Below are 17,549 nucleotides of genomic sequence, written 5' to 3'. Positions count from 1 at the left end.
CTTTTTCCTCTCTCCAATAAGGCATGCAGTTTTATCTCATCTGTCTCAAAGTGTTCCCTTGGAAAACTGCTGGCAATATTAGCACTTCTCTGGCGTGTGTGAGGATGCTAAACACACAATACAGAGTGTGGGTCAGACTTTGCAATCTTCTTCTCACAGGAAGGACATTTATTGAACAAGGCTGGCATCTCTGACAGAAAATGTTCTTAAAATTGTCAGAAAAGTTAGCCAGCAGCCAAAAAAAGCGAAATGAAGTGGGACAGAATTTTCAGGAAACCAATTTCTGACTGGAAACAATAAAAACTGTCATGCTCAATGCTGTAGGATCCTCACAGAAGGAGCTGGAAAAAAGAACTGACCTGTCACCTGTGGTGCATGATAGGAGCAGGGAGGTCTTAAAGGCATGGTACCGAGTATTACTGTTGTGGTTTTATGTACGCAGCCTATAGGCTAATTCCCTGCTATTACTTGCCTTTTTCTTAGAAAATAAGAGGCTATGTAGGAACACTAGCGGAGTGTGTGCTTTTTTTAACAGAAATTATATATAAACTTATTTTTATTTTAAATAAAAAATCCAATGCAATTTTAGCATCTTAGCCTGTCGAATGATTATAGGATGCCTTTTTATGTATATACATGTATATATGTATGTTTAAAGGTACTACGTACATTTTTTTTGGCTAAAAATACATATATGGGCGGGACTATTCAGTGCTTATGACTATTGACGAGCATCCCCTGGAAGAGAATCTAGTATTCAAGTTCCTCATACGGAACAGACAGGAGAAACACAAAGGACCTTGTTTAGTGGAAGGTATTCTAAAATACCTTCTAGGGTGAAAGCATGGTTCATAGTCTTAGTAATGCCGATGAGGGGTGTTGTACTCCGGTGCATACCATTGGAAGGGTGGATGCCGGTACTCCTAATCTTTGTCACCGGTTTCATATTTTTAGGTACTCCACAATTAGGAGACCTGTGTGTAGAACTCCTGGTCACTATCATCTCACTCTCTCTGTGTCCAGAATATGGACTGCCGTCTGCGCTGTATCTGTGAGCAGGTAGGATAACTGGGCCCTGAAAGAAGATGGCACTGCAATGTCTTAACTCTTTCCTTGAAGGGAAGATGTTACTCCAGTTTACTGGGAAAAGGGTGAGCCACTGCTCATGGCAAGGCTGACGGAAGCTGAACGGATATCATTTGTGGGATAACTGATGATGATGATGATGATGGGAGTCCCGCTTACAAGAGGATTGTAAGCACTGCCAGCCATGTTGACAATTGTTGACCAGTCTGAGAAAGAACTGCTGTGGCCAATGACCAGCAAAGCACCTGTGCTGGGTTGGGTAATGCTGACAAATATGACTGGTGGCCTGTTGATAAGGGAGCTGTCAATGAAAATTATGTTGCAACTTTTGTCAAAGACTGTTCCAGATTTTTTTTTACTGAACAATGCCACCTTCAATAAGAAATTAGGTAGGGAACCAGGTAATCGATCAAAGGAGATAGATTTCTGCACCGTTCTGGCCATGACACGATCTGATTGTTTTTGCTAGCAGGTAGAAATGAAACTGGAAATACATTTTGGATGGTTTTTCTTTAGAAAAATTCTGATGATGGTAGTCCATCTGTGCAATTTCCTCCACCTTTATTCGGACTCTCCTGAACATGACTAGAAAGGGAGTGATCCATATTTTAGGTCTCGCCTAAGACAGCACCTGTGTGATCTGTTGCCAAACATTTTGTTTAGCATCAAGTGGCCTTAGAAGACCCTTTTTTAACCACTGGATAGCATCATGATCAGTGTTGCCTGCTTATTTGATGGGCTGTAAGAGCTTTAGTTCCCGTCATGAGTGTGCCCCTCCCCTAGAGCCTAGACACATTATTGTGTCTTTACACTGCTAATCTTCTGCCACTCTTTTCTTTTTAGTAAGCATCTTTAAGAATGTATTTGTTACAGCTGTCTCCCTTGAGCACTTCTCTTCTCCCCACTATCTCCACCTTGCTCTGTCTTAGTGTGCTTCTCTGAACACTCCGTCTCCATGTTGCTCTGTCTCACTGTATGCTTCTGTGCTCTGCTTGTCCCTGTGATGTTCTGTCTGGCCCGTGCTTCTCCCCCAACCTCTTCTACGTTGTGCTCGGTCTCACTCTGTGCTTCCCCAGGCTCCTTGTCGATTTGTCTCACCATGTAATTCTGTGTACCCCTTTCTCAGTGATGCTCTTCCTGGCAGTGTGCTTCTGTGCCCCGTGATGCTTTATCTTGCTGTGTGCTTCTCTGCCCGTGTTGCCCTCAGTTTTGCTTCCACACCCCTCACTGCTGTCTTTTTTTCCTTTTTAGTTACAGATCTAATTTGGATCAATAACTAAAAATACATTAAAAAACAAAAAAGGCCTACGTCATTTTATAGGCTGGTGCATTGCCTATCAAACTTTTCTGTTGTCTAACTCTTCAGTTATGCTGCATAGCATGGCTGCAACCCGCTGGCAAAGCCAATAGGCCCCAAAGGCAAGACGTATTGGCTTTGCCATTACTTGTTTGGTCTATGCATCCTATATGTCCTTCTCCACTTGTTTTTCATCCGAATCTGAGGTTTAAAATCGGTAGCATTCAGCTAGCTAGGTCTATTTCTGATCCCATAATCATCTGAGGAAATCCTGCTTCAATTATGTTGACTGATAGCAAAGGCTTGATTTGCTGCGAGTTGTCCTTCCTTCAGAATGTTTAATGCTTCCGCGAATGGCTCTGGGTGACACTGGCAGGGAAGTTTTCATCTAATACCACATCTCAACATCAAACGTAGAGACAATGCCCAGAAAATATTTGCTGCCATCACTCTGACCAAAGCAGAGGGGCTTCTTTTTTTTAAACTTTTTTTTTTACATAGCTTGCCACCACATTAGAGGAAATAGAGATCTATAGGAAGAACCTTTAACACGGAGTTAGGTAAAAAATCCCCTTCATTGCAAGACGACAGTAATGAGAAATGACAATCAAATTACAATGAGGCTGGTCATGAGAATTGCATAAGGGTGGTAGATACCACACTACCATCAAGGATTAAGTTTAACAACCCCTTGCAAGAAGACGAGAGATGTGCAAAAGCTGCTAATATGGTAACACTGAGACAGTGGCTGATAAATTCCTTACCTGTGAGCGGGACATGGGAAGGGAGATGCCCACTGAACTAGAGCTCATCATTGACAGATTCATGCTCTGGGAGGAGATCATGGTCCCGTGAGCAGGACCCATCATGTCAAACAGATCAGGTTGACTGGAAGATGGTGGGGGCAACGAGGCAGAGAACAGGTCTGGTTGAGGTATGCCACTGTACAGGTCGACTGTGGGTGCAACAGGACCAGGGGACACCTGGGAGAAGGTGCTCCAGTCTCCAAATTCTCCATTGCCACTACCACTTGTGCCTGGAACTGAAAAGAAGCACAATTATGTCACAGAAGTAATAATGGACAGTATGCGCCTGCATGAAGTGGTAATGTAGCGTGCCTTACATACAGATTGCAGAACATTGAGCACAGAGAATGTTATACAATGTCAGCAAAATCAAACAAAAATTATGCATAAAATAGTTTGATGGCAAAGACAAAAGGTATGAAGACTCATACAAGAGAAACCAACATGTAATTGAATAGACTCAACAAATATACAATGAACACTCCACAAGTAAAACATCACAACAAAGGCAAAGATGTCAGATGAGTTAAGATAGAAGTATTAATGTAATCTGCATATTCCTAAAGGTTTAAATCTGCTTAACTGTAAAGACAAATTCCCCCAATGGGAAGAAAACATGCTTTTGTCCTTAACTTATAGTGCACAGAAAAGTCTACAGATCCTAGGCCCTGAAGGGAACTACTTTCTGCATGGATGTGCTCCTTGTGAAAGATCAAAATGCTGTCACTCAGAGAAGTTAGGAAGTGGCTAAAGTGGAATGACCCGTGATGACATATGCACATGCATGCATGCTCCTAGGAATGGTACTCAGCTGCTTGGATCAGTGAATACAAGTAAATGTAAATTTAATAGCATAGACATATAATATTCCTGTTTCCATTGACTTGCTTTGTTGAATTTTTGTGGTACTGTAAGGAACCATCCCGGCAGATTCAAGTGAAAGAGTGTCCACAAACGTTCTGATGCAGATCTGCTGCATTGCCATGGTCAGAGAGGCTCACAAAGGCAAAGCCAAAGAACTCCTTAATGTATACCTTCATTTTTTTTGTCAACTCTTGTTTATTTGCATTTTTCAAGTCTCAATATTACATTGGGTACATCATTTATGTTTAGCTAAGTCTTCAATCTTGTCTAGGCGCCGATGCGCTTAATGTATACCTTCATGCATCCTTCTATCACACTGCAATGGCGAAACTGAACCCAAAACCTACACTTGGAAAAGTGCTGTGGATGTAAATATATACAGCACCTACTTGGTTGTAGATTACATGACCAAATTCATAAGAAATTTTTTTATGAGCTTGCTACCAAAAAAAGTATAAATATTGATAAAGAAAACCTGAATAAAATTGGTTTAACTCTTTCTAGTTGATGGAAGTGACCTGGAATCTAATGTACTCTCACGGGAACAAGTGAGAAGAGGCTATTAGCACATTCCTGGACTACTTTTCAGCTTCATGGGTACGAGTTGGCCATTAAGTGTTTTGCAGATGATAAATGAACTGGGTGGCATCCCACTTTTTTTTAACTAAATTTTTTATTGAGCAGAGCAAGGACATAAAAGCATTATTGTAAAATTGAACGTCAGGTAGAAAAAAAATCTGGCCTTGACACTGATACACATTCTTGATCATTTGTCAACTGAAACCCATTGAGCGTAAATTAATATACCCAAATTAATCAACTTACTTTAAAAAATACCACATAAGTCCAGCAAAGCTATCTATTCATTTAAAAACTACCTAATAATCTAGCCATTAAACACTAAAATACGTTTTCCCTAAGTTGTTTAAATGTTCCAAATACAGACCGCCTCTTAATAAACATACTTACAGACAATTGTTTACATTAAAGTGCATTGAATTGAAGAATTCTACCCTCGTATTGCTATTTTGACAAAAATCTACCACTTTAGCATATAGCACGTTAGGCCGTAATATTTGGAAGTGCTTTTGACAATTGGGATATATTGACAGAAATCTATTACCCTAGCACATTGCACTTTAGGCCCTCATATTAAAGGGGAAGTAGGATTGCACTGTAATGTTGCCACTTTTTGCACAGCTATAAGGTTTTAAAACATTTATTTATGGATTTCTGTTGCTGTTGTTAATTTAATGTTACGTTATGATTATGAGAAGAAGTATCTTTAATTCCTTTGTAAATTTGAGGATGTAATAGTATTACAACTGAAGGTAACTATGCACATGTTTTTGAAAACACAAATTAAAAGTGGGTCTAAAGGAAATAGTGAGTTAAGAGTTAATGATCACCGTTCTACTCTTAATTGACGCATACCCCTAACCACTCTCCATTTTTTATTCACACACCTTCACTCCCCTCTTTTTTGTACACGCACTGCTTTACAGGTATCATAGATGAGTAACCATTAAAGACCCAAGGCCACACTGGGGCATCCACTTCTTTTTACTGTGGGATGCAGCAATACCCTTCTTGGTGGAAGGAGTCCCAGATGATGACAAGGGCGGCACCGAACGATATCTGATGGGCACTTTCACACCTTAGATGCATTACTCACTGGTTAGGGGTATGCGTCAATTAGGAGTAGAACGTTGATCATTAAATCTTAACTCACTATTTCCTTTAGACCCACTTTTACTTTGTGTTTTCAAAGTCAGTAGTATGGGGCATGTAATTGTGCTAGGTCTATAAACTCCCCTAGGACCCTCCTTCTAATTGTTTTTTGTTTAACTATGCACATGTCACTTTAGGGACTTATAGCAAGGGTGGGTGGGCGTGTGTGAATCTGCAGCTCTACATGCCAAGAACAGATGCATAATGCTTTTCCGTTCGAGGCATATGAGCTGCAGACCACACACTATGCATAGACTGTACAGCAGTATCTCCCTTAGCGGTGGTCACCTGTATCAGTTGCAGTAGCTTGAAAGAGAGTTTTAAGAACAGCTTGGCCCAGAGAAGCTTGTTGTTTGGCTTGCACGTCAACACAATAGTGTTTAGTGAAAGTGTGTGTTGTAGACCATGTTGCTGCCTTACAAATGTCTTCAGGGGAATGTTCCCCAAGAAAGCCATAGAGGCCCCTAGTTTGCGTGTGGAATGCGCTCTAGGAGGAATTGTTATGTGCGTTTAGCTTTTTGGTAGCATATTTGGATACATTTGACGATCCACCTTGCAATCCCAGCTTTGCTGATGCGATTGCCTTTGTGAGGTGGTGAGAAAGCTACAAACAATTGATTTGTTTTGCGAAAGGATTTAGTCATATTCATGTAATAAAGAAGGGCTCCTTTGACATGTAGAGTTTAAAGAGCTCTGTCTGCTACGGAGTCTGGGTTTTGGAAAAACACCCGTAGCTCCACTGATTGATTAAGGTGAAAAGCAGAGATGACTTAAGGAAGGAATTTTGGATTTGTCCTGAGAACTAACTTGTTACGATGTATTTGTAAGAAGTGTTCTTGATGGTTAAAGCATGGATCTCGCTTACCCTTCTGAGAGGGGTAATTGCAATAAGGAAAGCTACTTTCCATGTGAGGAACTGAAGTTCACATTTGTGTAGAGGTTCAAATGGGGGTCCCATGAGGCTAGTAAGTACAATGTTGAGATTCCATACTGGAGAGGGTGGTAATCTAGGAGGAATGATTCTTTTAAGGCCCTCCAAAAAAGGCTTTAATTGCTGGTACCCTAAACAGTGACAAGTGTTGTCTGTTTTGTAAGTAAGCGGCAAGTGCTGTTAAATGCAGATGTATGGATGAGTATGCTAAAAACATCTTTGCAGATGTAGTAAATAGCAAATGATGTTCTGGATGGGGGCATCCAGTGGATTGATACAATTGTTATTGCAGTAAATGGCAAATCTATTCCATTTTGCTGCATAGCAAGCTCTGGTGGTAGGTCGCCTGGCTTCTTTAATGATATTCATACAGTCTGGTGGAAGGTTAAGGTAACCGAACTCTAGGACTTCAGGAGCCAGATCGCTAGGTTCAATTATGTTGGATAGAGGTATCGTATCTCTCCATGGTTCTGCGTTAGTAGTGATGGGGAGAGATGTAGTCTTTGGTGTGGGACTACTGAGAGTTCCAACAGTGTTGTGAACCATGGTTGGTGTGCCCATGTGGGAGCAACTAGGACAGGGGTCTTTAAACTGTGGGGCTTGACCCCCAGGGGGACGTGGAGGGATGCAAAGGGGGTCGCGCCTTTCCAGTCACACTTCGGCCCAGGCTCAAGGGCTTCAGCCCCCCATCTTCCCCTGTCCTGTGTCTCACTCTCAGCCCTAGTGCTGCAGTGCAACTCGAGCTGCTGGGGGCTTGGCTGGGCAGTGTCTGGAGTCTTATCTCCGGCACGCTGAGTTTTTCACCGGTCTTTAAAGACCATTTGCATATTTACATGCCTTTGTAAACTGGCTACAGAGGCTTAGTTTTTTTCCTGGTTCCAGTACCCCCTGGGGTCCCCACTCTGCCTATTCCTTACATTTGTATTTTACAATTACTGCTGTAGTGTGAGAACGCATTTCATGAAAAGGAATATAAAGTAGGGTTGGCAAAAGATAAATGCCTGCTGTTTTTTGTTCAAAGAGCCTGCAAAGACCTCCTCTTGACACTAAATAGACTTATAAATAAAAAAGTATGTATACATTTGTTATGTGACTTTTCTGTCTTTGTTCTCTTTATTTATCAGTCATGGATCATTGAAGCAGCCCTAGAACACAATTAAAAGTGCTTTCTATTTATATTTACCGTTCGAAGTATGCACAGATAAGAGCTAAAAATACAGCTTTAGGTCACTGCTTAATTTTTGTACCGACTGGGCCATCAAAATAATCTGCTGGCAACCCTAATCACAGGACTGTAAATTTGTTGCAGGATCAGCACATTATTTCCTCCTCCCTCGATCCCAGAATAATGCTGCAATAGTTTAACTTAGATCTTAAACCCTACGCCGCCATCAATAACGTGCTGAGTTACTTCAAGTGTCTGAATGCACCCTGCATTCTGCTAACTCTTTCCACATTCTCGCCCTACACTTTCACGCTCACCCTGCACTCACAGCGATCACTCTGCACTTACAATGCCCGTGCGCTGTTCACCCTATGCCTCACCCTGCAGTCACACGAGTACACTACTCATCCTGCATTCATGTGACACTTCACTCACCTGTCCCCTTCACTGCTCAATATGCAACTCACTCAAACAAGCCCATCAGTAATCATACATTCATTCGTCCCATTCTGAACTTGCACCGCACCCAAATCATACGCCACCTCACTCACCCTGCAGTCACTCCTCTCACCCTACTCTCACACTGTTGCATCGCTCACCGTGCACTCACATGAGTACTTTTGTCACCCACACAGTGCAGAGGGTTAATGTGCCTGCTACAAAGAATATGTACCATGCAGATTCCAGAAATGAGAGTGAGTAAACTATGAGTAGCGCTATAAAAAAATGAAATGTTTGTCAGAAAGGTGCTATAGAGAGATGAGGTGCATTGTTGGTGAGTGGCAGTGAAGGAATTCATGGAGAATGAGGAAACGGGGGTGGGCACCAAAAAAAGACTGTTGCACCGTGTGCGACCAGTTTAGGATCAGTCCTGGCTGGGAGTGTTAGGCCCCCCTCCGAAGTTCTGGTCTAGTGACTCCCCTGCTTCTGCCTATTATTATTATTTACATTTGTAGTGCAATACTGTTACCAAAAGATGTCCTGGGGCTAATAACCATCTGCTGCCTGAAGGCAAATGAGAAACACACAGAAGGAGAAGGAGAACCAGCCAAATTGGGTAACCTACAGAGCATACAGAAAGGTTTTTGTATCTTCCTAAAGGAAAATTCATTCTAGGTGGAGGGAAGCAAAGGAGGGTGCAAGTTCCATAACTGCGGGGCCTGCACCAAAAGAGCGAGACATACAACTCATGCCTTCTTGAATTAGGGAACAATAAGCAGAGTGGCACAGGCCGAGAGGAGCATACAGGTCCAACCCATATGCTTGGTGAGGAGAGATGAGAGGATGAGAGAGGACAGCAAGGGAGTGAGAGAATTTGATTGAAGAGGCCCGGGATGAGGAGAAATGTGAATTGCCGAAGAAAAGAGTGGACACTCAAAAGTGAGTGTGAGCCAAAGATGAGGGCTTCTGTTAGAACAAAGGGGAGATGTGAAAGATGAATCGGGTGACTAGAGAGGTGTAAGATACAAATAGAAAAAAAATGGAATGGAGAGACAAGGTGAATGAGAAGTGCTTAGGGGCACAGGAGGTGACGGGACCAGAGAGGCCATGAGATAAATGCGAGAGACTGTAAGAGATGAGGGCAGTGAAAAGACAGAATGGCAAGAGGTGATTAAAGGTGAAGTGAGAGGTTGAATGGGGAGAGTTCAGAAGTTGTAAAAAGGGGTGAAAGAAAATGGCCTGCAAAGTGAGAGAGGGATCCAGGGTTAGGAGAGGAGAGAGGGATGTCAGGGAGGGGGTGAGAAGAAAGCTGCATGAGAAAACTGCTCAACTCTGCACAAAACTGCCAGAGTTTTAAGGGACCTCTGCTTCTCCTGACCAGGGCCAGGTGAGCTTTTAATGTGGAAGCACGTATTCCTGCGGAGTGGAAGGCCCTTCACAAAGGTTGACTAGAAATCTTTGATGTTAATTGCTGTATTTTGGTTATAAACGGGTACTGATGGGGTGAAATCTTTCCTCAGTGTAACTGTGCGTAAAAAATGTCAAAATAATAAAGCAATGCTATCCCAAAATACGCGGTATCACATATCCTTTTCATCCCACACAATTTAGTCAATAATTTGGTCCTCACCTGCCTCATATTCCAGTAGCTCTGCCTACAGGTTTAGAAATTTTGTCAGGAGGGGGTCCTTATGCCTCAAAATGTTGGCAGGGGGGGTCTTGGCATCCAAAAGTTTGAAGACCTCTGCACTAGGATCATTTTTAGAGACTGTTGTCGGAGCTTGCGTACCACTAGTGAATCAGTGGAAGTGGCGGAAAAGCATAAGCAAATCTGTCTGAACAGTTCATCCATATCGCTTTGCCCTGGGACAGCGGGTGTGGAAACCTGGCGGTGAACGTTGGGCATTTTGCGTTTTCAAGTGTGTCAAACAGGTCTATGTCTGGATGTCCCCACATTTGGAAAAATGGTAGAAGAACTTGTGGATGTAGCTTCCTTTCGTGAATCCGTTGTGTTTGTTGACTTAACAGATCTGCGATCTGATTGTGAACTCCTGGAAGGTGTTCTGCGAGCAGGTGTATGTTTTGCGGAATGGCCTACCTCCAGATATTCTGCGCGAGCTGTGACAGCTGCAGAGAATGTGTGCCTCCTTGTTTTTGTTTGTAATACATGGCTGTCATGTTGCCTGTCCGGATCACGACAGCTTTGTTTTGTAAATGAAGCTAGAATGATTTTAGAGCTAAGAATATTGCTAGCAGTTCCAGATGATTGATATAGAGCACTTTTTGTTGAGTAGTCTATTTCCCTTGATTTGTGTGATTGAGGAGATGTGCTCCCCATCCTGTGAGTGATGCGTCTGTTAGTACTATCGGTGGAGCAGGCTCGAGGGACGACCGCCCTTTGGATACGTTTTTTGTGTTCCACCACTGCAGAGGGCGATGTGTGCGGCTGTCTACCAACACCAGATCTAAACCGCATCGCTGCGGCGGCTTTTCCCGCTGTGTGCAGCAATTTTTAAAAAGCTGCGTTACATGACGAGCTCAGCTCGTCATCCGCACACGACCACAGTGGCTGATGACGAGCTGAGCTCGTCATCAGCAGCACAGGGGTTAAAGTTGTCCTTGAGCTTGGTTCTACTGATGTGCCAGACATTCTTGTAAGGGACGCATCTGAAGTCTTGCATAAGGTACAATGAATATGCAAGATGCCATCATGCCCAAGAGTTGCATGAACTCTCAGGCTGGAAGAGTGTTGTATTTGAAATTTGCTGATGAGAGCTTATATACTGGCTATCCTGGCTGGACTGGGATATGCTAGAGCTGTGGAAGTATTTATTGTGGCTCCTAGGTATTGATGTACATGAGAGGGTTGGAGGTACGACTTGGTATAGTTGATTGTGAGCCCCAAGTTGTGCAGTGTTTGGATGGTTTGTTGAGTGTGTTGAACACACTGGTTTAGGGACTTGGCTTTGCCAGTTGTCCAGATATGGGAAGACCTGGATTTGCTGTCTCCTTAAGTGTGCTGCTACCACTGCTAGGCATTTAGTAAATACTCTGGGAGCGGTGGTGACTCCGAATGGAAGGACTTTGAACTGATAGTGCTGTCCGTCCACTACGAACCTTAGATACTTCCTGTGAGCAAGATGTATGGGAATGTGGAAGTAAGCGTCCTTGAGATCTAGTGTGGCAAGGAAGTCCGCTTGTTGGAGCAGAGGAAGCATTTGTTGGAGGGTGATCAGGTGAAAATGATTTGAATGTATATACAGATTGAGGGGTTATTGGTCTTAGGGATCCGTCCTTTTTGGGGATTAAAAAGTACAGGGAGTAAACCCCTGTTCCCTGATGTAGTAAGGAGACAGGCTCCTTGGCATGCTTTTGAAGTAGTGAAAGAACTTCTTGTTTTAGAAGTGCAAGATGTTCTGAGGACATTGGACGCTGCTTGGGTGGAATGTTTGGGGGGGGGGGGGGGGGGGGTAGCTGTAAGTTCCAGGCAGTAGCCATATTGGATCATTTGTCTTACCCACTTGTCTGTTGTGATGGATTACCAGACAGGGAGGAACTGTGATAATCTTCCCCCGCCCGGAATGGAATGGTCTGGGGGGACTGTAGGAAAGTCACTGTTTAGCAGCAGGGGAGGTGCGAGTGTTGTTGTTTCCTCGGCCTCTCCCTCTGTTATTTGCTCTATATCATCCTCTAAAATATCCTCTATTGGAGGATGTTTGGGTAGTGTTTTTAAAAGAAGATGAGGTATCTGTGCCGATGTTTTTGGAGGCTCCTCTGCAAAAGGAGCGACGAAAGGAGCAACGTGTTTGTGGAGACTAACGCTCCAATGGACTTAGCAGTCTGTGTCTTTTTTCATTTTCTCAAGAGTAGTGTCCACAGCCGGTCCATAAAGTTTCTGTTGATTGAATGACCGATTTAAAAAAGTTGTCTGGACCTCTTGCTTAAAGCCTGAAATACGTAGCCAGGCATGTTTTCTGAGTAGTACACTGGTATTGATGGATCTAGAGGCAGTGTCTTCTGCGTCAAGGGCACATTTAATTGAGGAGTTTATTAGGTTACCCTCTTGTATGAGATAATTTGCCTGAGTTTTATATCGATCAGGCAAATGCTGTAATAGGGTTTTGAGCTGGTCATAATGGCCCCCTTCATATCTAGCCAGCAGTGCTTGAGTGTTGGCTATGACCAGTGGTTGGCTGCCTGCCCAGCTACCCTTTTGCCAGATGTGTCGCGGAAGGTCTATATTTTTTTTAATCAATCCTTGGATTAAGAATCCTGGCTCTAAAGGGATCTTTGAATATGTCAGGGGCATGTTTAATGACCCCTTTAATCATTGGTAATATTTGTACAGATTTTTGGGACTGTTCAAATGTATCTAAAAGGAAATACTCCTCTGTTGTGTGCGAGTGCATTGTCACGCTGTGAAAAACCGCAGCCCTATTAATTAGTTGCCCAAAACCAATATTATCATCTGGGGGAGATGGTTTTGTTGGGTATGGCTGGGGGCTAGGGAGGTCTGGAATACCTATTGGATCATTGTAATACCAATTGTTTTGTGGTGTGCCATCTGGATCTGTGAACGGATCACTGGGGTCTCACCCCCAACCCTAGGTTACCATCATCATGATCTGGTGGTGGTGTATAAGGTGGAGAAGTTATAGGCAGAGGTGGTGTAACAGGTTTGGGTAGAGGAAGGGGATTAGTAGGAAGTAAAGGAAAAGGAGGCGGCTTAGGTGATTTAGCACAGTCCTTTTTCACTAGCACTGCAGGTTTTTTGGATGGCACAGCTGTGACATGTCCAGTTTTAGGGAAAATATATATCTTTTTCAGGGTGGGATCAACAGGATACGGATGAAAAAGTTCCTCTTCCTCAATAACCACTTTCGGGGTCGATTTTTTCGGTTCAGAGTGGGGTTTTTGTGGAGTTTTATGCTATTTGGCCTTAGGAGGCGTGGTACAAACCTTAGGCTTGTTTGTCGGTTCAGAAGGTTTTGGTTTCGGAGCCGAGGCGTGATTCTTGGGTGTAGAACGGATAGACCCCGATATTTCTATGGGCCTGGAGGTGTTCGCACCCGGTTTATCTTTTGATGTGGAAGAGTCAGAACCGATTTCGGAGCAAAGTGTTCCTTTGGCTTTGGTGCCGAAGGCGCCGTTTGGACTACTATATGCGGTTTGCTCGGTACCGAGCTACCGGAAGGCTTGTTTTTTTTCTTCGGAGCCAGGCATGGAGGCGGGGCTTCTGAAGTGTGCTTTCGATCTCAACTGGGGCCACCAGGCGAAGTTTTGACCAGTGCCTTCTGTTTTGGGGATGGGATTGGGATAGGGGCAGTAGTACCCACTTGTTGCCCAGGAGTGATGGGGTCGTCTGAGTCATCTGCCTCTGACACTATTTCGAGATCTTCAGAATCTTCTTCGGGGACTTCTGGGCCTTCATTAAAGATGTCCTCTGGTTCCGGAGCTGATCTCTGCGCCATGATGTGTTGTCGAGCCCGACGATTTTGAATAGTCTTTTTCGATCAAAAGGAGGCGCAAGCTGGACTTGTCATGTTCTGGAGAGAGGCACAGGTTACAGACCGTATGATGAACTTTGTGTGGAAACTTCGCACCACAATGGGGGCTTTTTATGAGCGGCGTCCTTTCCATGAGCTGTAGGCCTTACAGCGTCGAAAGGCCCAACGGCCTGCGCCGACGACTGGAATCGAATCGATGAAAGGCGAGTCGAAGATTTTGATGTCTGAAGTAAATCGGAAGAGTTTAAGAAAGTTTTGCGCGTCGAAAAAACGTAATTTTAAAGTTTCGAACCGGAGCACAGAAGTTGCACAGAACCCAATGTCGGAGAAAAACAATCCAAGGATGGTGTCGATGTCCATGCGCACTATCGTCCAAGGGAGGAGTCACCTATCTCGTGACTACAAAGGCTTCTTCCAAGACTACTACAAAGTGCAAGTATCCAAGCCCAACACCAGATGGCGATCTAATGCATAGTGTGTGATCTGCAGCTCATATGCCTCGAACACACAATCTCTTAATTAATTTTCTTTGAGATGTATACGTCCAAACGGAAATTGGAGGCAGACAGTTTGCTAACCTTCAATTGTTAGTATTGGCCTCTCAATATGATATTTGCAGAAAGTTGTCCACAATGTGAACATTTTGAGCAAAATTGTTTAATATGAAACAACGCATGATTTTTCCTGAAATGCATTTCTAGTTTATTTCTTGTCTGGATGGCTTTTCTCTCTACCTCTTTCAATATGTTCTTGTTTTTGCATTTCTCTTTGCTATTCTTTCATCAGTAGTGTCCAAGTATTTCTCTTTGAAAGCGATTCTGTGCTGATCTTCAAAACTCTCTCTCTGGTTGTTTCTTCTTGACTATATCTCTGGTGCGCTCTTTATCTTTGTCTGTCTCACTGTTAGGCAATTATGCGGCTGTCATACTCACACCTTCCACAAACCTTTTACCTTAAAAATGCATATCAGTCAGACTTTTCTTATTGTCTGTCTTTGCTTCTCTCGTTCATCCAATTTTTGGCTGTTATGATTTGCAAGCATGTTTTTTGGGCCTGTCACACTTCGTCTTCCAAGTTAGTTTCAGATTCCAATGTGGTTTGTGCAAACTGATTGCCTTTGTGCACTTTTCAGTTCTTTATTGTTACCCTTGTCACTTTCTCTGCTTTAGTCATTCCCTGCTTCTGCGACTGTGTGTGGCAGTTCAGCTTTGTCTCTTTGTCTTTAAGAATATCTTTTTGAGTAAGAGGTGTTTTATTACCCAGTGCGAAGTGAAAAGGTTTGTTTTCTTACTTGAACTGAGAGAACCTTGGAGCTGGAAGAGTTGCACTCAAGCGGTCACTTGGGGCTATTTCTCTTTATGGTTTTTATGTATTAGTCATTGCTGCAATTTGGAAATGTCTGTAAATCTTCAGCCAGACTACATTTTTAACAAATAAAAAAAATGTAATCACCTTTATGTTATGTTATGGACATTTATTACGCGCACAGCTGCTCCAGCAAAGGAGCGTCCCGGCGCCTGACAAGGTAACAACATAACACAAGCTTAAAAGGATGTCCTGATGGGAGAAACAGATCTAAGGAAACAAGAAGGTCTTAGCAGCCCTACGAAATGAGAGCAAATCAGCAAGGGTACGCATCCCCAGAGGGAGGGCATTCCACAAGGCTGCAGCACGTACACGGAATGAGCGACCGCCGGCACGGCTACGCTTGAACCGAGGAACTACGGCCAGTTCAAGATCCGATGAGCGAAGTGAGCGGCCTGGAACGTAAGGGGACAGAAGGTTCACAAGAATCTGAGGAGGGGAGCCCTTAAGGATCTTGTGGGACAAACAAAGCACTTTAAATTGGATCCTCTGCTTAATCGGTAGCCAATGAAGAGAGTGCAAAGTATTGGACACAGAGCAAAACCTGGGTAAGCCAACAACTGCTCTAGCGGCCGCATTTTGCACGCGTTGAAGGCGAGTGAGTTCGGCCTGATTAATCCCTACCAAGAGGGAGCTGGCATAGTCAAGCCGCGACATCACCGTCGCCAGTACCACAAGCTGCCTAGTCAAGGCATCAAAGAATTTTAGCACAGGTCTTAAGCTGCGCAGGATGCCGAAGCAGCAGGCAGCAGTCCGCTTTGTGTGGCAGACAAAGCTAAGAGTGGGATCGAGCCACACCCCGAGATTTTTTATCTCAGAGACCGGAGTAGGAGTGGGACCAAGCTCTGAGGGCCACCACACATCGCCCCAGAGCTCCGCTTGCTTGCCGAAGATCATGATTTCCGTCTTTTTTGCGTTCAGATGGAGGCAGTTGGAGGTCATCCAGCTGGCAACCGCCCGTAGTCCATTCTGGAATCTTGGGGCATCCAACTTTGAATCCCCGCTAATCGTGACCGCCAGCTGAGTGTCGTCAGCGTATGACACCATGGTCATACCCCACTGCTTCACGACCTCAGCCAGCGGCCTCACGTAGAGATTGAACAACGTGGGGCTCAGCGAGGATCCTTGAGGAACCCCAAGGTCCAGAGGGTGGAATTTGGACTAATGGGGTGGAACGGCCACGCAAAAAGATCGGTCAGCAAGAAAAGAGCGGAACCACTGAAGAGCAGGGCCGACAACGCCCGCTTCCTCCAGGCGCTGCAGAAGAATCCCGTGCGAAACGGTATCAAAGGCGACGCTAAGATCTAATAAAACAAGCGCCGCCGTTTGACCCGCATCAAGCACTGCACGCAGATGCTCCACCATGAAAAGGAGGGCTGTCTCCGTGCTGTGCCCGGCTCGGAATCCATTCTACGTGGCGTCCAAGATGTTGGCGCGCGTGAGATGGTCTGTGAGGGCAATGTTAACATGCGCCTCCGCGACTTCAGCCGGCCAAGGAAGGAGCGATATCGGGCGATAGTTCTCAGGTTTGCTAGTGTCCAAAGACGGCTTCTTCGAAATGGGCAAAACCACTGCCTGTTTCCACTTAGGAGGCACCAAACCAGAAGCAAGCGAGATGTTAATCAGGAAACGGACCGGCAAAAGGTTGAAAGAAGCCGAGTCTCTAAACAATGCCGGCCTTAACGGGTCTGCCGGAGACCCCGACTTGACTTGCTGGGCCAGTATCTTAAAACTCTCCGGTGTGAGGCAGGGAAAAGAGTCTAAGACATCCTGCCTTGGAGGGCTATGGGAGCCTTCACCGGAAGGCATGGCCGTTGGAAAGGCTCGATAGATAGTTTGGACTTTTTCCAGGAAAAAAGCTGCCAGAGTTTCACAGTGAGCAGTGGAACCGGTTTCATTCGCAGAGGCCTTTTTAGCCACAAGGTCCTTGAGGCCCTTAAAGATGGTTTTAGATGGATTCGAGCTGTTACGAAATTCAAGGGCATAAAATGCCGCACGAGCTCTGCAGACAGCACGATGGTAGGATTTGACGGTGGCCAAATACATGGCTTTTTTACTGATGTCATACGTTTTCCGCCATTCTCTCAGCGCGTCTACATGAGCTTTTTAGCGCGCGCAAAGATCCATCATACCAAGGACTAGGGTCTCGTAGTCCGCATTTGCTCGAGGTCATCGGGATGAGCGAATCAAGGGCTGAAAACCACCAACACAGTCCGAGACTTACCTAGATTCTTGACCGGCAGAGTCCTAGAAGAGGAAATGAAAACATGGGTCCCTTTCACATGACTGATGTACCCATCATAAATTATAGCCTGCTACTTTTCAGATACAGAAATGTAGCGGCCTTAAGCTCTTC

General features: G+C 44.4%; 1 protein-coding gene across 1 annotated transcript in view; it reads right to left on the bottom strand.

Moving 5' to 3' along the window:
* Window positions 1-17,549, bottom strand: part of CLINT1 (clathrin interactor 1) — a 656,796-nt gene that overhangs the window by 162,334 nt on the left and 476,913 nt on the right. The window contains exon 10 of the mRNA XM_086931221.1: window positions 3,148-3,425. Coding sequence (XP_086787347.1) covers window positions 3,148-3,425 — 278 coding nt within the window. The remainder of the gene's footprint in view (window positions 1-3,147; window positions 3,426-17,549) is intronic.

Source organism: Lissotriton vulgaris, chromosome 7, assembly GCF_964263255.1.
Source record: "Lissotriton vulgaris chromosome 7, aLisVul1.2, whole genome shotgun sequence".
Taxonomy (NCBI): domain Eukaryota; kingdom Metazoa; phylum Chordata; class Amphibia; order Caudata; family Salamandridae; genus Lissotriton; species Lissotriton vulgaris.
This window is presented reverse-complemented; position numbering and strand designations above follow the sequence as displayed.